General features: G+C 42.4%; 1 protein-coding gene across 7 annotated transcripts in view; it reads right to left on the bottom strand.

Moving 5' to 3' along the window:
* Positions 1 to 22,218, bottom strand: part of fam20b (FAM20B glycosaminoglycan xylosylkinase) — an 89,628-nt gene that overhangs the window by 8,138 nt on the left and 59,272 nt on the right. For all 7 annotated transcript variants that reach the window (XM_078407424.1, XM_078407425.1, XM_078407426.1 and 4 more), the window contains exons 4-6: positions 13,511 to 13,620; positions 7,881 to 8,052; positions 2,989 to 3,180 (exon numbers count right to left, since the gene is read on the bottom strand). In XM_078407424.1, coding sequence (XP_078263550.1) covers positions 2,989 to 3,180; positions 7,881 to 8,052; positions 13,511 to 13,620 — 474 coding nt within the window. The remainder of the gene's footprint in view (positions 1 to 2,988; positions 3,181 to 7,880; positions 8,053 to 13,510; positions 13,621 to 22,218) is intronic.

The following is a 22,218-nucleotide window of genomic DNA, read 5'->3' as shown; positions in this document are numbered from 1 at the left end:
AGTTCACACTGCTACCCAGCTTTGTGTCATCCGCAAACTTGCTAGTGTTACTTCTAATTCCATCATCCAAATTATTAATATATATTGTAAATAATTGCAGCCCCAGCACCAAGCCTTGTGGCACTCCACTCTCCACTGCCTGCCATTCTGAAAAGGACCCGTTTGTTCCTACTCTTTGCTTCCTGTCTGCCAACCAATTCTCTATCCATGTCAATACCCTACCCCCAATACCATGTCCTCTAATTTTGCTCACCAACCTCCCGTGTGGTACCACTCAGGGTCTTACTCAGTTAGTCTTTTATTTGTGACTCTAGGTAAGCCAATAATTCTCGGTGGAAGGCATCCTATCATGCATAGGCTAAATGATAGTCCCTCGGTGTTCTGCATCCTATTTGACTGTAAGAGGAAAGTTGGCAGTTGGACTGCTTGTCATTCTTTACAATTTGGCCAACCTTCACCTGGAAAAAAATGCAAGTACCAGCGATCGTATTTATAATTCGCAATTCAGGCTCAAGATCCTGCCCTTTAGCTGGATTTGCATGATCAATGATCAAGCAACATCATATGACATGACAGCTATCATAAAGCATTCATGGTTTTGTGTAGACACTGGCTCCAATTTGGTATTTGATTTATAATGGCACCTTATAATGGCACAAACTGCTGATGCAAGTCAAGCAGCATTTGTGGCAGCAGAGGAATGGTGAATGTTTTGGGGAGTGACCCTGCATTATCATCTTCCATAATTGGTTCCATGTGCCTATCTCCCCTTCCTTACCTTGTTTCAATTAGCATCTTCCTTACTTATCAGCTTCCTCATCTGCAACCACCTGTCAGTTTGTCACTTTTCAACCACTGTCTCTAATTCTACCCATACCTGCCTTTTTGTTTTCTCATCTGTTTCTACATATCATCCATTAGCCAGTCTTCCAACTCCATCCTTTCCCCTCCACCATCTCCATCTGCCCATCAATCTATCTTCACTTGGATCCACCTGTCACTTGTCTCCTCCCCCCCCCCTCCCCCAACTCACATCTTTATAACAGCAATTTCCCTTCTATATTTTCAGTCCTGATGAGGGTTTTGACCAGAAATGTCATGGATCATAACGTAAACCTGAGTGCTACAATAATGAAACAATGGGAGATATCGGGCCTAAAAAGGATTAACATTTTCTAAAACTAGGTGAATTCAAACCACTTACAAGATAATGTTAGGTTTGTTGTTGATTAGAAGCCAAGTTGATGGAATGACAGTTTGTAAAACTCTTTCAACAATGTTTGACCTGAAACTGCCAGGTGAGATAGAGGTTCACATGCGCCTCTTCTAATCTCATCTACTCCATTTGGTGCTCCCAATGTGGCCTCCTTTACACTGGCTGTACCATGTGTGGCTCTGCGGCTGTTTTGCTGAATACATGTACTTTGTCTGCTAAAGCTTGTTGGGAGCTCCCAGTTGCTAACCAATTTAATTTCCCTTCCCATTCCCATTCTGACCTTTTTGGCCGGGGCCTCTTCCGTTGCTGGAACGAAACCACACGCAAACTGGAGGAACAGCATCTCATATTCTGTTTGGGTAGCTTACAACCCAACGGTATGAATAATGAATTCTCCAGTGTAAAGTAACAACCTCTTCCTCCTCTCTTTCCAGACCCCATACCCCCCCCCTATATCTCTCCCTCTGGCTTAACATTTCACTCCACTTCTTTCCTTTCTGACACCTTTAATCTCCTTTTCATCTCTAGCCTTTGTCCACCCATCTGCCAAACAAACACCCCCCCCTCCCCTCACCTGTATCCTTGATAAATCCTTTCATTTAGGCATCAACTCCATAAAAACAGTAAAATAAGAAACAACAAAAGAAACAGGTATGGCAACTTTTCATCTTTTAACATCACATCCTTGCTTAATTTAAATACATAAAGTCTGTTTGCATGTAAAGAACATGTAAATATGCAGTGGAAGTAATTAGTGTTAATTTATTCAAATAATTCGTTCTGTCATTTTTATTTATTCTCCTTCCTCAAGACTAACACTGCGTGGACAAGTAAGCACAAAAGCCGATCCCCATATTACAAGGAGGGGGTAAGGGTTGTGTCTCTAGAAAATGGATTGCACTGTGATATTTTGTAAAGTAAAGCTAAAACCCCTGTCCCACTTAGGCAATTTTAGGCGACTAAAGGCGACTAGGCTGTCACCACATGGTCGCCAGGGTGTCGCCTGTATGGTCGTGAGTAGTCTCCAAAGCGTCGTAGTGTATTTCTGGTCGTCGCTGGATTGTCAGAATGTTGAAATTCTTTTGGCGACAGCGGGTTTGATGCCAATGAGCATAGCTTGATGTCTCCTGACGTAGGTGCTGTCGTAGATGGTCGCCAGGTGACGTAGGTTGTCGCTGGTGCTGACTTCGGTGAATTCCATTGGTGACTACCTACGTCAACCTACGACAACCGGCGACAGGTACCACGAAAGGTACCGGCGTCAAAACCGGACACCAAAATTACATGAATTGTCTTCAGTTGTTGCCAACAGGGTCGTAGGTTGTCGCGGGTGGACGTAGGTTGTCGCCTGTGTGGTCGTGGGTTGTCGTAGGTGCGGTCATAGGTGGACGTCCTACTCGCGACGACTGGGTCGCCGGTTGTCGGTAGCTTGCCGTCAACTAGACATTGTCGTAGGGGGGGTCCAGTCGCCGATTTTTTGGCGACCTGTTACGACTATGACAGTCGCCTAAAAATCACCTAGGTGGGACAGGCCCTTTAGTCATCTGCACGTGTGACAAAACGAGAATGTAAAGCTATAAATTTTAGCTGATTTATTTTACTTTCTGCTCCCACACAAATTCTGTGAGATTGAATTTTATTCTCTACTAAAAATATTTGGGTAGTTGTTTGTGAATTCAATATGGGCACATTTTAGTGACTCAAATGGCCAAAATATGAGGGCTGCTGGTATTGCACCAATTAGGAGAACTGTACAATGAAATTTCAAGTACCTTTTTGCATTGTCCAACAAAATTAACATACTTGCTCCACCATCGTCTTGAAAACTTTCATAGTGATGACGGTCTGCATTACCAATCAAGTAGTCAAAAATAGCAGTATCTACAATATCCAGGAGTCGAGGACCGGAATCATATGGCGGGGTCTTCTTTACAGCATCACAGTAACTTTCATCATATTCCCACCTGTAGAAAAATTCAGATTAGTTTATCATATACACTAGGCTGCAATGAAATTCCTTGTTCATTTGAAGCTCACAGAGTAAACAGAATACATACAGTAATGGTAAATACAATAATAAATCCTATGAGTACAAAAAAGTAGAAAGATGCAAAATTGTACCATAATCTGAAATAGTGCATTAAAAATTAAAGTACAATTACTGAATAATGGAATGAGGTAAAGCTAAGATTTAGAGAAAGTGGCAGTGGAAAGGTGTAAGCTGCATATGGGGACCAACCTACAGTCCCAGAATAACAACACAGACATTCACTGATTGTTGCAAGGCTTGCTTTTTGCCTAATAGCAAAGGAGTGGTAATTCTGTTAAGGAATGAGTTACACCGCATGTGAGGAACATGAGTAACGAGTTGTGCAATTAATCAGCATAACAATGGAAAAGACCGAGGAGAAATTTAAAGTAGATCTAACTTCAATGTGATGAAAAGTGATCTGGCTCAGATGACGTGGAACCAATGTGGCAAATAAAAATTATTACACAGCAATATAAAACCGGTTAGGCCGCATTTGGAGTATTACGTGCAGTTATGGTCGCCTAATTACAGGAAGGATGTGGAGGCTTTGGAGAGGATGTAGAGGAGTGCAGCGTAGGTTTACTAGGTTAATTCCCGGAATGGGACTATCATATGTTGAAAGACTGGAGCGACTAGGCTTGTATACACTGGAATTTAGAAGGATGAGAGGAGATCTTATCGAAACGTATAGGATTATTAAGGGGTTGGACACGTTAGAGGCAGGAAAAATGTTCCCAATGTTGGGGGAGTCCAGAACAAGGGGCCACAGTTTAAGAATAAGGGGTAGGCCATTTAGAACTGAGATGAGGAAAAACATTTTCAGTCAGAGAGTTGTGAATCTGTGGAATTCTCTGCCTCAGAAGGCAGTGGAGGCCAATTCTCTGAATGCATTCAAGAGAGAGCTGGATAGAGCTCTTAAGGATAGCAGAGTCAGGGGGTATGGGGAGAAGGCAGGAACGGGGTACTGATTGAGAATGATCAGCCATGATCACATTGAATGGCGGTGCTGGCTCGAAGGGCCGAATGGCCTCCTCCTGCACCTATTGTCTATTGTCTATTATCTATTAACCGAATGCTGCCTGGATTAAAGGGTTTCAGGTACAAGGAGATGTTGGATAAACTTGGATTGGTTTCTTTGAAACGTCAAATGGTAAGGGGAGACTTGATAGGTATATAATATTATGAGGCGCATAGAGTAGACAGAACCTTTTCCCGGGGGGGTTATGTCTAACACTAGAGGACATTGCAATAAGGTGAGAGAGGAAAAGTTTAATGGAGATATGCGGGTTAAGTTTTTTTTTTTACACGGAGAGTGGTGGTGTCCTGGAAAGGATGACCAGGGGTGGCGGTGGATGCCACCTCCACCTATCTTCATATCATCCGCAAACTTGGCCACAAAGCCATCAATTCCATCTTCCAAATCATTAACATACATTGTGAAAAGTAGCTACTACTGACCCCTGCGGAATAACATTAGTAACTGACAGCCAACTAGAAAATGCCCCCTTTATACCTGCCTTCAGCCAATCTTCTATCTGTGCTAGTATCTCTTCCCTCTAATACCATCCCTAGGATGGATACAAGTAGGGACGCAGGGTGGACGCAGATGGATGCAGAGTTCTGGATACCTACATTTAGGAAGAATGGAAGAGACGAATCTAGCCAGAAAAGCAAAATAAAAAAAGGCAATCTGCAGTAGCAAACACATAAACAAGGCTTTCCGCAGCACACTGTATGAGGTAGATGGTGCAGATGCTATTGGTGTAAACGCAGGGAGTCTTGGTGATGTGTATCAGGTAAAAACAGCTTGTAAAATGGATATTGTGAGTGCTTTAAGTTCACTCTTGATGGATGGAGAAATTAAGTTGAGCAAAATAACATTCATAAATTATTTTGAACTTATTGTACAAGTTGAAGGAGAGCTCAGAGCTCTTTTTTAAACAAGCATTTAACTGGTACTGCAACATCACTCCAGAGTTATTCCACAAACACATTTAAAACTTAATTGTTTTATAGCAATTTAATTGCCATAATTCCATCAATACAACCTGCCGCCTTATCACTGGATGTCTTAGACCAACATTAACTGACAGCCTATACATACTATCTGGTATAGCGCCACCAGAGATTCGTCGCTGTGCAGCAAGCAGTAGAGAACGCCATCGCCAGACCACAGATGTACGACATCCCCTATTCAGCCATGAACCCACAAAGAGTCGGCTAAAGTCCAGGAAAAGCTTCCTCAATGAAGTTGAACCAAATGCTGAAGCTGAAGGTACTAGAATGGCATTATGGGAAGAGTGACTAGCCAATCTCCCATCAACGACATCCATGTCCATAAGTGCCAAAGAAGAACTTCCTCCTGGGGCCGAATCAAGCTGGGCTGAATGGAAATGCCTCAACAGACTGTGTGAGCTGGTAATGGTCATTATAAAGCCACTCTCAAGTAGTGGGGTTATATAAACATTGAAGGCGTCATCTGCATATGTGGTACTGAACCACAAACTATGGAGCACCTATTGAGATGTCCTCTATTGGAGCACCAAAGCAAAGCTGAGGACCACGCAGAGAACAATGATATTGCTAAGAGTTGTGTTCAGTTTTGGTTGAAACACAATATCGAGCATGTGTGGACATGATAAGAAGAAGAATTGTCATAAAATATCACACTGTAATTAACAGGAGCGTAATGGGATGACTTTAATGGCGAACAGTAGAGTTGTTGCTTTACAACACCAGAGACCCATTTTCGATCCTAACTAATGTTGCTCTTTCTACACAGTTTGCACGTTCTCCCTGTGACCGGAATGGTTTTCTCCAGGTGCTCCAGTTTCCTCCCACATTCCAAAGACTTGCAGTTTTATAGGTCTTATATTCTATATTTTTTTAGGATATCCCGCCCTCTTGCTCTCCCTCCCCCCATTCATAACAAGAACAGAGTCCCCCTTGTCCTCACCTTCCACCCCATCAGCTGTTGCATGCAGCATATAATCCTCCAACATTTTCGCCACCTCCAACGGGATCCCACTACTGGCCACATCTTCTCATCTCCACCCCTTTCTGCTTTCCGCAGAGACCGTTCCTTCCGAAACTCCCTGGTCAGCTCGTCCCTTCCCACCCAAACGATATTTTGACATTACGATGGTGCAAAAGCGATAGACATTCAGTGGAAACCGTACTTCGAATTTTGATCTTTTCCCGGGCTAGCGATATGTGGTAAGTGTTCCGAGCTCGTTTAAGTTAAGCTAGGCAATGATGTTCGGTAGGTTAGGTGGCTATGATGTTCGGTCGGTTAGATGGCTTTGATGTTCGGTAGGTTAGGTGGCTATGATGTTTGGTAGGTTAGGTGTATTAAATGCATTTTCGACTTATATTTTTGATTTACGATGGGTTTATCGGAATGTAACACCATTGTAAGTCGAGGAGCATCTGTACATGCAAAGCTGCTCACATAAATCTGAGTTCGGTAACCCTGTAGTGCAATGTCTATGGGGAGTGATCAACTAAAATTGGAGGTGGGATAGGGGTGTGAAGGAAGGGGATGGAGGAGGAAAGGTAGAATAATTACTGAGTAGCCAATTTCTTTAATTGTCAGTTACATTGGGATTGTACATTTCAGACTGTTTTTGGGATGCTTGTGCAGATAGCATATGAATATGCTCGGTCTCCTGCCACCTGCAGAAGTTTTTAGATGACTCTGCAATTGTGGGCTGCATCAGCGAGGGGAGGGAACCTGAATACAGAGGTGTTGTCAACAACTTCATTGAGTGGTGTGGGCTGAATTACCTGCAGCTCAACACCAACAAGACCAAGGAGTTAGTGATCGACTTTAGGAGGAGAGGAACACCCCTGTCCCCTGTCTCCATTAATGGTGTGGATGTGCAGTTTACCGGGGAGTACAAATATCTTGGAGTCTACCTGGACAGGTCCAGGAGCGCTGAGGCCCTGTACAAGAAGGGACAGAGCTGGCTGTACTTTTTGAGAAGGCTCCGATCCTCCTTCAACATCTGCCATAAGATGCTGCAGATGTTCTACCAATCAGTGGTAGCCAGTGCCATCTTCTTCGCTGCCATGTGCTGGGGCTGCAGGGCGAAGGCTGCGGATGCCAATAGGATCAACAAACTCATCAGGAATGCTGGCTCCGTCCTGGAGACTGAGTTGGATTCTTGGGAGGTGGTCTTGGAGGGGAGGATGCTCCTCAAACTGCGGAGCATCCTGGACAATACAGCTCACCCCCTCCCTCACACACTGGTCAATCTGAGGAGTACCTTCAGCAACAGACTGGTTCCGCCAAGATGCAGGACAGAACGCCACAGGAAATCCTTCCTCCCTGTGGCTATCAACCTTACAACTCCTCCCCTTTTTGTCGTGTGGTAGACTGAGACTGACTCCCCTCACACCTCCCCAATCTTTGCACATCCCCAATCCTTTCCATTCGTCACTTTAGTTTCATGTTTCATGTATTTTCTGTTTTTATGACTGTTGGCAGATCAATTTCCCTCCTGGGATAAATAAAGTTCTATCGTATCGTAAATATTGTATTATTTAATTATGAGAAATAAAGACAATATGTATTAACAAGACCAGTATGTATGAAATGTATGAACAGAAGTAATAATTAACAAGGCCTACCTGGCTAGTTTCCCCTCTCGGTAGGTCCTGCCCCATGGGTGTCTATGTTTTTGCAAAGGCCAGATATCAGGTAGCCATAGTGTGACAGATCCTTCCATTACATGTCCATCTGCACAGGCTGGTTCTGATTCTCTGCAGTAGTAGCATTTTCCATAGAAGCAACTATTGTTCCCTTTAACAGCAAAATAAATAATTCAGAGAAATATTAAAAAAGTGCAATTTTAATGTAAAGTAACTTAAAGCATCAATGGAGATATATTGTATTATTGAAATGGACAAAAGAATATCAGAAATCCAAGCTGAGTTATCCAAAACACCCTTGATCTTGCTTGGCAGTCAGTGTCATGATTGATCCTGTTTCTTCAGCCCACTTTCCTGCTTGATCAGCTGCAGACCCGAAGGCCCTCCAGAAGGTTATTAAGACAGCAGAGAAAATTATCGGCTGTCCACTACCTTCTCTGAAGGACATCTCCAGCTCGCGTTGTCTAAACAGGGCCAGAAATATAATTAAGGCAGCACACACCCAGGATAAGAACTGTTTGCTCTCCTGCCCTCTGGGAGGCGCTACAGGAGCTTAAGGACCAGAACAAACCGACTTAAAAACAGTTTCTTTCCCTGGGCCATAAGAACTGTGAATGGAAATACTTGACTTGATGTAACTCTCACTTTCGTTGCACTTTTTAAAAATATATACAGCATCTTAGGTGCAAAACTCATTTATTATTTATTAGTTTTTATTGGTTTTTATTGATATTGGTACTTGTTGTGTTGGTTCCTATGTTTGTGCGATTGTTTTTGAAAGATTTGCACTGTCGCACTGTTTCAGATGTAGCACTTCTAATTTCGTTGTACTGTTCGTACAATGACAATAAAGGCATATTATTATTATTATTATTATTATTATATTATTATCTCAGCATACTCTGATACTCATTATGCCCACAACCTCAGCCTTGAATCTAATCAATGACAGAGAATGTACATCCCAATTGAGTAAAAAATTCCAAATGTTTACAATGATCTATTTGAATAAATTTCTCTTCATCCCCTTTCTAGGTAGTTGATTCCTTATCCTGAGACTATGCTCTCTGATAAACATTGAGGGGCAATGGTGCATTCTTTGCTGCAATTTAAAAAAAACAATTTCCTTCAGATCCACAAGTGCCAGAATCAGGGCCGTCTTAACGCATGGGCATGATGGGCACTTGCCCGGGGCCCCACGAGCATAGGGGCCCCATGCTGATCTGTGTATGTTAAGTGACTTGCAATAAATAAATACTACTTTAAAAATGTAGGTTCAATAAGTGCTTTTTTCGCAACATTTTCGGTCCCTAAGTGTTTTTTCCGCAACATTTTCCATCCCCAAGTGCTTCTCACAGCGATCTGTTTCGCAACAATTAGCTCCCTAAGTGCTTTGCTTTTCCATCCCTAAGTGCTTCTCACAGCGATCTGTAAGTGCTTTTCGCAACAATGTAGCACCCTAAGTCCATCGCCAAGTGCTTTTCGGTAAGTGCTTTTCGCCGGCACGACGGGGGGGGGGGGGGCTGGTAGGGAAAGGGGGGTGGGGGAGAGTAACGGTGGGGGCGACGGGGAGGGTGGGAGGAGGAGAGTGGGGGTGGGAGGAGGCAGAGTGGGACTGGGGAGGGGGACAGCAAGGGTGGGGGTTGGTGGTGGGGGGGAAGAGAGAGTGGGGGAAATGGGGGTGCTGGGGAAAGGGGGGTGGTGGAGTGTAGTGTTTATTCCTGTGAGTAGTTGTCGTAGGGGCCCCAGTACACTGCTTTGCCCGGGGCCCATAATGCTGTAAAGACGGCCCTGGCCAGAATATGTGATAACTGCCACAAAAATAAGAAACATCTCTCTGATCTTGATGTATGCTGCTTCTTCTAGCATCTACTTCTCAAAGCTATGGATACATCCACAGATGGGCTAGATGTAATAGAAGAATTGGCAGCCAAAACTGGGAGAACTGCACATTGTCTTCGTCATCAACACATTTCCACAGACTTGTGAAGCTGCAAAGAGCCACACATAGGTTGAACACAAGAACCGTGAACACATTACAATGGCACAATTGCAATATTGAATTGTAACATATATGCCATTGCTTAACACTGAAGTAATACAGGCATTGTATGAAAGATTATATAAAAAGAAAGCTTAGAAAAGGCACTAAGTAGCTTCATGCTGTTCTTCGGTTTCCTATAGTTGTCACACAGTCCTAAACTATGTAACCACATCCAGTAGTTATGAATCTAACCAAAGAGCTAAATTAAATTAGAAAGGAGCATGTTGGACGGCTTGGGCAAGTTGGGCCATCTGACAGAAGAGTCCCTAGCCAAAATGTCACCTATCCATTTTCTCTATGGGTGCTGCCTGACCTGTTGAGCTACTCCAGCGTTTTGTGTCTATCTTTGAGCTAAATTAAACATCAGGTTTTAATTGAGCTCCTTTTTAATTAGGCATCCAATTCAAGCAATTCTAGACTTAAAGATCCTATCCAGTACAGATTGTGCCCATTGTTAACCTTGGCCAACATAGTTGTAAACCAGTGGCTATTTATTTTTGATAAATAGTAGCGAAACCATCTTAATATGCTTTCAAATGAAGCCAGTGTTATCTGGATAAGAAAATAAACTGGAGGTCTATTAAAGTTTAAGTTCCAAGGAGTAAAAAACTTTAAATTCCTAGGAGTAAATCTTGAGTAAATCCAGCAACTTGTCCTGGACCACCCACATTGAAGCAATGGTCAAAAGCACACTTCCTTGAAAGGGTTAGGAAGTTTGGCATGTCCCCAAAAACTCTCGCTTTTCAACAGATGCCCCTTAGAAAGCATTTTATCGGGGTGCATCACAGCATGGTTTGTGAACAGCTCCATCCAAGATCGTAAGAAATTAGAATTGTGGGAACAGCCCAGATGATGACACAAACCAACCTCCCTTCCATTGTCTCCATTTGCATTTCACGCTACCTTGGCAAGGCCACCAGCATAATCAAGGACGAGTCTCATCTCAGTCACTCCCTCTTTTCTCTTCTCCCATCAGGCAAAAGGTGCAGAAGTGTGAAAATACACACCTCCAGATTCAGGGACAGTTTCTTCCAGCTGTTATCAGGCAACTAAATCAACAACAAGAGAGAGGTCCTGAGCTACTATCTACCTTATTGGAGACCCTTGGACTAACTTTAATAGGACTTTACTGGATGTTATCTTGCTTTAAACGTTATTCCTTTTATCATGTATCTGTGCACTGTATATCATGTGCTCATGTATATCTTGTATAATCTTTCTGCTGACTGGGTAGCATGCAACAAAAGCTTTTCATCATGACATGACAATAAACTAAACTAATTATGTACAGGTTTGAAGGGTTAATAATTTTCTTAGAAATGTTAAGTGGCTCATCTACCCATGTTAATTTATACTACTTTCGTGGTGTTCCTAAATGGAAGAGCAACTTAAATTAGAGCAAAATTTGGTTGCATAGCCATGTATGCTATACATTTAGTAACGCAGTAGATGAACAGTTGGGCAATGTCATTGTGCTGGAAGTACATATTTTAAATGATAAAGTGTGATCCGAAGATGATCTCTGGGTCCAATGTGAGATTTACCCAATATCTGGGTAAAACTCAATATGTGGTGGGGATTGGTGACAGCCGCTTCATTACCATCAAACTAACAACAATAGTAAATCTAACCAATATTAGAAATTAATTCAAACAAAAACACAATGCCGCTTTTTCTAAGAACAATACAAGATTTTGCAAGACAGAGGAGCACACCTACATTTAATTAATAGGTAATACAGCGTGGAAACAGGCCATTCGACCCAACTTGCCCATGTTGACCAACATGTCACCCACACTAGTTCCACTTACCTGCATTTGGCCAATATCCTTCTAAACCCAACATATCCATGTACCCGTCCAAACATTTTTTAAACATTGTGATAGTACCTGCCTCACCTACCACCTCTGGCACCTCGATCTATACCCACCACCCTTTGTGTAAAAAGTTGCCCCCTCAGGTTCCTATTAAATCTTTCCCCCTTCAACTTAAACTCGTGTCTGGTTCTTTAAGTCCCCTGAAGTCCTTTTCATAATCTTTCATTCATCATTAATTTACTGTTGAATTTTATTACACATCTCAATCGTTAGATTTTAAATTAATGTCGACAATTGACTGACTTAGCAGTACACATGCTTGCCACATGAAGAACTTTCATTTAGAGCTCATTTTCCAAAAAATGTAATTTTTAAAATAATGAAGCTAAAGGAAGAAATACTTGACTAGACGAGCACCAGCTCTTCAAACAATTAGTTTTTAAGGGCTATCTAATAGAATGTAAGAGGCAGAAAGACAGTGAGATTGAGGAAGATGCTTCCAAAATGTAGGATCTTGGTAGCCAAATGAATGGCACACACAGCAGATTGACTAAATTTGAGGATGGAGACTTTTGGAAGCGATAAGACTGAAGGTGATCAGAGAATCAAGGCATACAAGATCATGAACAATTTGAAAAACAAGACACAGAATTTGAAAATTGCTTAATCAGAAGTTAGCTGAAGTCAATTAGTACACAGCTTATGAGTGAACAGGATTCGTTGCTCATTAGAATACTTTGAAATATCTAGTTTTACAAAGAGGGAACATAGGAAGTCAATCAGAAATGCATCAGAATAATCAAGAATGGAGGAAGTAATAATGACATACTGGTTCAATGTCAAAGTTTACAGGAAAAGGAATCAGTTACGCAGAATGAAGTTAATTACACTGAGAGAAGGTATGGTGGCTTCAGTCTTCCCAATGTAGATAAAGAAATCCAAACTGAATTAATTGAAATATGGCAATTTTTAGATTTATGGATAAATTCAATCACAGCGAGTAGTAATGAACTAATTAAATGTTATTTGTATGTCTAAAAGTTAAATGACATGAACAATATAAAACTATTAAAAATGTTAAACAGAAACAGTTAACATTTCAGATTTCCCTTGTCATAGATACCGAGTGTTTTCAGCATTTTGTTTTTATTTCAGATTCACAATAATGTAGATTATTTTACCCATTAAAAACTTTATTAATTTATTGAAATTATTAACATTCACAAATATTTCTTGAAGAATCACTAACTTCATGAAGTTTGGATTTTGTATGTTTTGGATTCAACATATTCACATCAGTGATCTACTGTGTTAAACACAAGAGATTCAAGGGGGGATGATTCAGGAGGGAGAAGAAAAGCCATTGCTGGATATATAGGAATGAAGCCTGGTGAACAAGGTCACATCCAGCTGGAAAGAGGACAAATTAATTCAGTGAGCAGTAGAGAAAAAGAGGAAACATGAGAAATTGCGAAAAATGAAATCCTGTGATTTGAGGCAAAAATATTCCATGCTAATTCCTGTAATTACTCTGCTTGATATTTTTCTTGGAAGGAGGCAATGATATTTCTTGGTCTCAAAATAGACCCACCCACATTCAGTCTAATAGTCTTGCCAAATTCAAAACTTAATTTTTGAAGAACATATCTGTGCCCTTTGGTAATTCCCTGACCATTTCAGTCCAAATTGTGCATTACAGAGTTAAAGTATATTTTTTAAATCACCTTGAATTAAAAAGTAGTTCCTACCTATTGTGAGGAAGGTGCTTAGAAGCTGCTCAGATGCAACAGGTTTTATCTCTGTATTTAGATTTACATATCTCCCGACAACTACTGGAGCTCGCCGTAATCCTAAAATCCTGTGGGGAAAAATAAAACCGAATGGTTATCCCAACCATAAAACTTGCTTTTTCATTTCAAGCTGAACCTTCAAAATGGCTGAATTAATTGTTAAATTGCCATCATGGTTGGAAGGAGGAACCAGTTAAAAATGTTCAACAGGTCAAATAAGCAGATTTGTCAGTCACTTCAACTCAAGGCTCGGTAAGAGTGACATGAATCCAGTCAGATTGTGTTGGAATTGTGCATTTTTTGCACTGAGCTATTTTAAAGAGCTAGCTAAATCTATCCGGCAGAACAATATCATAGATCAAGAAATAAATTTATAATTCCTGATGTAGGATGTACTTTATATTAACTTAAATCTGATAGAATTGTGGGGATTTGTTTTGTGATTTTCAAAATTTGTGCGTTTCAAGTGCAGTCACCTCACATTTTATGTGTGTTTGATTTATGCGTTTTTGGAATAACGTGCTTGTTTAATCAATACCAAAGGTTACTTTACGCATTCGTATTTTTACATGTGACATGTGACAACATAGTCGCCTGCAATACTTGCAAAGGTACAGTACAACAGTGACAGTTGTCAATTAAGTATTAGCATTTACATTCCCCAAAATAGTTTTTAAATAAACATTATTTGGTTAAGATTTCTTTATGGCTGTTTTTTTATTAATAAGTAAGAGAATAATGCAATCATAAATGAACTATTTATTGTGTGATGTAAACAGTTATATGACTTTTCCCCTAACCTACCATTTACATACATTCTTATGGTAAAACTTAGTTTTTGAGATATGCACTGCTTTTCAAGAGCGAACCCCTACATAAAGTGAAAGGTGGCTGGAAATTCCTTATTGTATAATTCTGGATAGGTCATCAAAGCTATTCATAGAAACATAGAAAATAGGTGCAGGAGGAGGCCATTCGGCCCTTTGAGCCAGCCCCGCCATTCATTGTGATCATGGCTGATCGTCCCCAACCAATAACCCGTGCCTGCCTTCTCCCCATATCTCTCGATTCCACTAGCCCCTAGAGCTCTATCTAACTCTCTCTTAAATCCATCCAGTGATTTGGCTTCCACTGCCCTCTGTGGCAGAGAATTCCACAAATTCACAACTCTATGGGTGAAAAAGTTTTTTCTCACCTCAGTTTTAAATGGCCTCCCCTTTATTCTAAGACTGTGTCCCCTGGTTCTGGACTCACCCAACATTGAGAACATTTTTCCTGCATCTAGCTTGTCCAGTCCTTTTATAATTTTACATGTTTCTATAAGATCCCCTCTCATCCTTCTAAACTCCAGTGAATACAAGCATAGTCTTTTCAATCTTTCCTCATATGACAGTCCCGCCATCCCAGGGATCAATCTCATGAACCTACGCTGCACTGCCTTAATTACACGGATGTCCTTCCTCAAATTAGGAGACCAAAACTGTACACAATACTCCAGATGTGGTCTTACCAGGGCCCTATACAAATGCAGAACCTCTTTACTCCTATACTGAAATCCTCTTGTTATGAAGGCCAACATTCCATTAGCTTTCTTCACTGCCTGCTGTACCTGCACGCCAACTTTCAGTGGCTGGTGTACAAGGACATCCAGGTCTCGTTGCACCTCCCCCTTACCTAACCTAACTCCATTGAGAAAATAATCTGCCTCCTTGTTTTTGCCGCCAAAGTGGATTACCTCACATTTATCTATATTATTATACTGCATCTGCCACGCCTCTGTCCACTCACTCAACCTGTCCAGGTCACCCTGCAACCTCCTAACATCCTCTTCACAGTTTACAATGCCACCCAGCTTTGTGTCATCTGCAAACTTGCTAGTGTTGCTTCTAATTCCCTCTTCCAAATCATTTATATGGTAAACAGTTGCGGCCCCAACACTGAGCCTTGCGGCCCTCCACTCGCCACTGCCTGCCATTCTGAAAAGGACCCGTTTACTCCTACTCTTTGCTTCCTGCCTGCCAACCAATTTTCTATCCATGTCAACACCCTACCCCCAATACCATGTGCTCTAATTTTAGTCACCAATCTCCCGTGCAGAACCTTATCAAAGGCTTTCTGAAAGTCTAGATACACTACATCCACTGGCTCTTCATCCATTTTACTTGTCACATCCTCAAAAAATGTCAAAAGATTAGTCAAGCATGATTTCCCTTTCATAAATCCATGCTGACTTGGACTTATCCTTTTACTGCTATCCAAACGCACCGTTATTACCTCTTTAATAATTGACTCCAGCATCTTTCCCACCACCGAAGTCAGGCTAACTAGTCTGTAATTCCCCGTTTTCTCTCTCTCTCGCTCCTTTCTTGAAAAGTGGGATAACATTAGCTATCCTCCAATCCACAGGAACTGATCCTGAATCTATTGAACATTGGAAAATGATCACCAATGCGTCCACTATTTCTAGAGCCACCTCCCTGAGGACCCTGGGATGCAGACCATCAGGCCCAGGGGATTTATCATCCTTCAGTCCCATTAGTCTACCCAATACTATTTCTCGCCTACTGAAAATTTCTTTCAGTTCCTCTACTCCCCTAGATCCCCTGTCCTCCAATACATCTGGGGGATTGTTTGTGTCTTCCTTAGTGAAGACAGATCCGAAGTACCTGTTCAACTCTTCTGCCATTTCCTTGTTACCCATAATAATTTCACCCGTGTCTGCCTTCAAGGGACCCACATTTGATTTTGCTACTCTTTTTCTCTTAACATATCTAAAGAAGCTTTTACTGTCCTTCTTTATATTCTTGGCCAGCTTCCCCTCATACTTCATATTTTCAGCCCGTTTTGTTACCTTCTGTTGCCTATGAAAATTTCCCAATCCTTTGGCTTCTGGCTTCTCTTTGCTGTGTTATACATCGTTTCTTTTATTTTGATTCCATCCCTAACTTCCCTGTTGCCTTCTTCTCCCCTTAGAATCTTTCTTCCTTTTTGGAATGAAATGATCCTGCGTCTTACAGATTATGCCCAGAAATTCCTGCCATTGCCGTTCCACCGTCATTCCTGCTAGGATCCCTTTCCAGTCTACCTTGGCCAGCTCCTCTCAAATGCCTTCATAGTCCCCTTTGTTCAACTGCAACACTGACACTTCCGATTTAACGTTCTCCTTCTCAAATTGCAGTTTAAAACTAATCATATTATGATCACTACCTCCAAGCGGTTCATTTACCTCGAGTTCTCTTTATCAAATCTGGTTCATTGGACAACACTAAATCCAGAATTGCCTTTTCTCTGGTAGGCTCCATTACAAGCTGCTCTAAAAATCCATCTCGGAGGCACTCTACAAACTCTCTTTCTTGGGGTCCAGAACCAACCTGATTTTTCCCAGTCTACCTGCATATTGAAATCCCCCATCACCACAGTGGCATTACCTTTCTTACATGCCAGTTTTAACTCCTGCTGCATCTTACACCCTACATCCGGGCTACTATTTGGGGGTCTGTAGATAACACCAATTAGTGTTTTCTTGCCTTTACAATTCCTCAACTCAATCCACAGTGACTCTACCTCGTCAGTCCCTATGTCTTCCCTCCCAAGGGACTGAATTTCATCCCTCACCAGCAGAGCTACCCCACCGCCTCTGCCCACCTGCCTGTCCTTTCTATAGGATGTATAACCCTGAATATTAAGTTCCCAGGCCCGATCCTCCAGCAGCCACGTCTCTGTAATCCCCACAATGTCGTATCTACCAACCTCCAACCGAGCCTCAAGCTCATCTACTTTACTTCTATACTTCGCGCATTCATATACAATACTTTCAATTCCTTACTCATCGCACCCTTCACATCGATCCCTATTCCACTTGGCCATACTCTCCTATCCTATTCGAAAAGTTAACAGTTCCATCGCTCAAGGTGAACATTCACTTTTTTTTAGATTTGTTTACATGTACACCATGACGTCTTTGCTCTGTAATAACTCATACTTTCTCAATAATAAGAAAATAACCCTGTCTTCCCTGTATCCAAAATACATGACTTCATATTGCCCAAGACTGAACACCTGCTACAATGTTTCCCACTCAGTCTGTCTAATTCTTTTTGTAACCACATAATTGTAACCACAATTAGTCTGTCTCATTCTCTTTGTAAACTCCTCCAACCACAGATGTGTTGGGTGCTCACAGTACAGCATTTTGAAATGAACACAAAATGCTGGAGTAACTCAGCGGCTCATGCAACATCTCTGGAGAACATGGAAAGGTGACATAGATCCAGATAGGTGACGGGTCGGGATCCTTCTTCAGACTGATTGTGACGGGGGTGGGGTGGGGGGAGGAAAACTGGAAGAGAGGAGGGGCAGGACAAAACATGACGAGTAATAGGTAGATGCAGCTAATGGGGAGGGGGGTGATAGGCAGATTGTGTTGTTTCTCCAGTTTGTGTGTGGCCTCACTCTGGCAATGGAAAAGGCCCAGGACAGAAGGATAATTGTGGAAATGTGGAGTTAAAATGGTTAACAACCGGGAGATCCAATTCCCCAGGGTCTCACCTGTCAACCCACCAGCCTCTGCATCCAACATGTCATTCTCCGACATTCCCGCCACCTTCAATGTGATCCCACCACCAGTTATATCTTCCTATCCATACCCCTTTCTGCCTTCTGCAGAGACCATTCCCTCTGCAACTGCTTGGTTTACTCATCCCTTCCTACCCAAACCACCCTCATCCCAGTTAATTTCATCTGTAACCGTTGGATATTTAACACCTGTCCCTATGGCTCCTCCCTCACATCCATCCAGCAGTTCTTCCAGGTGAGACAGAAGTTCACGTGCACCTTCTCTAACTTCATCTACTGCATGTGGTGTTTCCGATGTGGCCTCCTTTACTTTGGCGAGACCAAGCGTAGACTAAGCAGCCGCTTCGCTGAACACTTGCACTTCGTCCACCAAAGCCTACAGGATATCCCGGCTGCTAACTATTTTAACTCCCCTTCCCATTCCCATACTGACTTTTCTGTCCCGGGGCTCCTCCATTGGCAGAGTGAAGTCACACGCAAACTGGAGGAACAGCACCTTATATTCCGCTTGGGTAGCTTACTACCTAATGGTATGAACATTGAATTCTCCGATTTTAGGTAACTAACCTACAACCACACCTCCTCCTCACTTCTCTCCTTCCTTTCTTCCCCCCACTTCTCCTCCCTGTACCCCACCTGCGCACCTATTTTTCCCCTCCCCCTCCTTTCACATTCCTTCCTCTGGCTTCACAACTCTTTTATCTTTATCTCACACCTTTTGCCTTTTCATCTCTGGCCTTTGTCTTACCATCTGCCTATCAAAATCCCCTCTCACCTGTATCTACTTATCACTCATCAGGCTTTGTTCTGACCCTCCTCTCTTCCAGCTTTCTTCCCCCTCCCCTATCACAATCAGTCTGATGTATGGTCCCAGCCCGAATCTTCACCTATCCATGTTCTCCAGAGTTGCTAAACGACCTGCTGAGTTATTCCAGCACCATGTCTTTTTCTTAATAAACCAGCATCTGCAGTTCGTCTCTACAAATTTTTAATGTCTGACTAATTTACACATGTTACACAAAGCTGAAGCCCTGGGGAATGCTCATCTCATCAGGCTCTGTCCTAGCTCCCCTACTCTTCAACATCTATGTGAGTGGCATGCCAACTACCTCATCCAGGAAGTTTGCATATGCAGATGACCTTGCCCTTGCCTACCAGGGAGCTGCCCTTGAGGATATCAGCAGAGTGCTAACCCAAGACTTGAAGGGGATGGAGGAGTACTTCACCTTCTGATGACTTCGCCCCAACCCATCTAAGACAACTGTCACTGCCTTTCACCTCAGCAATCGGCTCGCCAATGCAAAGCTCCAAGTGTCCTTCTGTGGTAAGCTGGTGAAGAATGAAGAATTTCCCAAGTACCTCGGAGTCACCCTGGACCGCACCCTCACCTATCGTGAACACCTGAAGAGGGTGGCTGATAAACTGAAAGCAAAGGTCAACATCATCAGGAAACGTAGGCAACAGCTGGGGATCCAATGCCCTCCGTACACCCTCCGTACCGCAAGCTTAGCCCTAGTCTACTCAACAGCCGAGTTTTGCTCAACAGCTTGGGCTAATAACTGCCACACCAAACGAGTTGACACTGTTCTTAACTCTGCAATGAGGGTCATCACAGGGATGCTTAAGTCAATCAACACCTTTGCAGTGGCTCCCTGTCCTCTCTCACATCGCCCCTCCCAGCATACGCAGAAGGGAGAGGATGGTGAAAGATTGGTGCACCATCAAGGCTAACCCTGACCTTCCCATCCATGCTGACTTGAACAATCTGCCCAACATGCACCTGAAGTCCTGCAAACCCTTCTAGTCTTCAGCCAAACCCCTGGAAGACTTTGACCCCAAGACTGAGTGGCGCAGAGCCTGGAAAGATGCCAACACCAACAAAGGAGAGGTCATCACAGACCCCACAGTGACACCGGGATTTGACTTCCATCGCAAGCAATGGCTAACCCTGAACAGGATCCACACCCTCCATGCAAGAACAGCCCATCACCTGCACATGTGGGGGATGACAGACAGCCCTGCTTGTGACAGCGGATATCCAGACCAGACCATCCCACACATCATGAATGACTGCTCACTGAGGCTTTTCCCTGGTGGTATAAAGGCCATCCACCCAGTAACTGATGCTGCCCTGGCCTGGATGTTCTACCCTTGACCTTCAACTTTGGGCTGTGCATGCCATATGCAAGAAGAAGATGATCAGACAAAAAAATGCATTATCTCTCTCCTGACTCCCATCCAAGCAATTCCAAACCCAATTTTACCTCAATTTTTTGCTAATTAATTATCTCTACTGCCATTTTAGGAAATACCTTTCTGGCAGTTCACATAATTCACCTCCAAAGACATTTCCAATCCATATTTGATTGGACTTCAAATAGTTCAAATAAATTGTTCACTTTAATTTAAGGAGTCTCACTCGTAAGGCATATATATTTAAAACTTAAAGCTTTAATTAACACGAGACAAAGATATCATTGAAATTGAAAGACGAGGAGAACTGGCAACATCACAACCCAAGGTATAGAATATTCAGGGAAGATAGAGGGGATGTAAAAGAGGAGGCAGCATTGCACTGTTACTGGAGATTTAATACAAACCTGCCAACAGTCAACAGAAGATGAAACAATAATAATTCATACATATATATGACAAACAGCAAAAGTCCCAGCACAGATTTCTGCAGAACTCCACTAGTCACAGACCTCCAGCCTCAATATTGTCCTTCCACCACAGGCCTCTGTGGTCTATCAGCAAACCAGTTCTGAATCCATATGACCAAGTCACTGTTCATCCCATGCATCTTAATCTTCTACCATGGGGAACTATCAAATGCCTACAAAAATATATGTGGACAACATCCACCGGCCTACCCTCATCATTCAGCTTGATCAAGTTAGTAAGTACTTGCAAATAGCAGGTTGACGTACAAAAGCAAACCGTCTGTCCCTAATTAACCCAGAAAATCCCTTCCAATAGATTCCCAACCGTTGACTTGAGGCTCACCAGCCTATAATTCCTTGGATTATCTCTCCTTCTCTCCTTTAATAAAGGAATATCAGCTACTCTCCAGTCCTCCAGTACCTCACCTGTGGCTAGAGAAGATGCAACGGTCTTCGCCAAGCCCCCTGCGGTTTCACTTGCCTTTTACAATAAATCCCATCGTTCAGGGGAATTATCCACTTTAACGTTCTTCAAGAGCCCCATGCCGCCTCCTTCTTACTCTCATACTACTATTACATATTAGTATTCTGCACACTGTTCGCACTGTCCCCCATGTCCTTCTCCTTGGTGAATGCAGATGCGAAATACTCATTTAGTACCTCACCTACATCCCCAGACTCCAAGCACAAATTCCATTATTGATCATTGAGTGGTCCGTCCGTACCTTCTCATTGGTTAGCCTCTTGTTTTTAAATATTGGTATGAAAATATTTGGGATTTGGGATTTTCTTTAACCCTTCTAATCACCCGCTTGAGTTCTTTCCTCCTTTCTTTATATTCCTCAAAGGCTCTATCGATTCCATTCTTTTAAACATTGCATTCACTTCCTTTTTATCTTTGAGACCAAATTCACAACTTCTTTGGTCATCCAAGGTTCCCTTACTTTGCCATTCTTATACCTCCGCCGAACTGGAGCCTGCGGTTCTGAAATTCAATGATTACAAGGAAGGACATAATTTCCCATCGTGGAGAGGAGATAAATTAAACAAATTGGTTATGCATATTTGACTGAAAAATAGTTGATGTCCACTATCAGATGACAGCATTGCTGACGTTCTTGATTGTGTAAGAATATTGCAATTATTAGATAAAAGCCACAATCTATTTATTTCACTTGCTATCATCCTTGCAGTTCTAATTTCAAATGGAACCATTCAGGCAAGTGGAGACCATTCCATCACAGTCTAGACTCATGGTAGAAAGGCTTTGAAGAATTAGTGAGCGAGACAGTCATTACAAGATACCCAGTCTCTAACCTATTTTTGCAGCTAGATATCTGTCTGAAGATAGCCTGTTTAGATGGACAAGAGAGGCGAAGTGGAATTTAATCCAGGGAAATGTAAGATACTGCTTTTTGGGAGATGTGA

Source organism: Rhinoraja longicauda, chromosome 11, assembly GCF_053455715.1.
Source record: "Rhinoraja longicauda isolate Sanriku21f chromosome 11, sRhiLon1.1, whole genome shotgun sequence".
NCBI lineage: Eukaryota > Metazoa > Chordata > Chondrichthyes > Rajiformes > Arhynchobatidae > Rhinoraja > Rhinoraja longicauda.
This window is presented reverse-complemented; position numbering and strand designations above follow the sequence as displayed.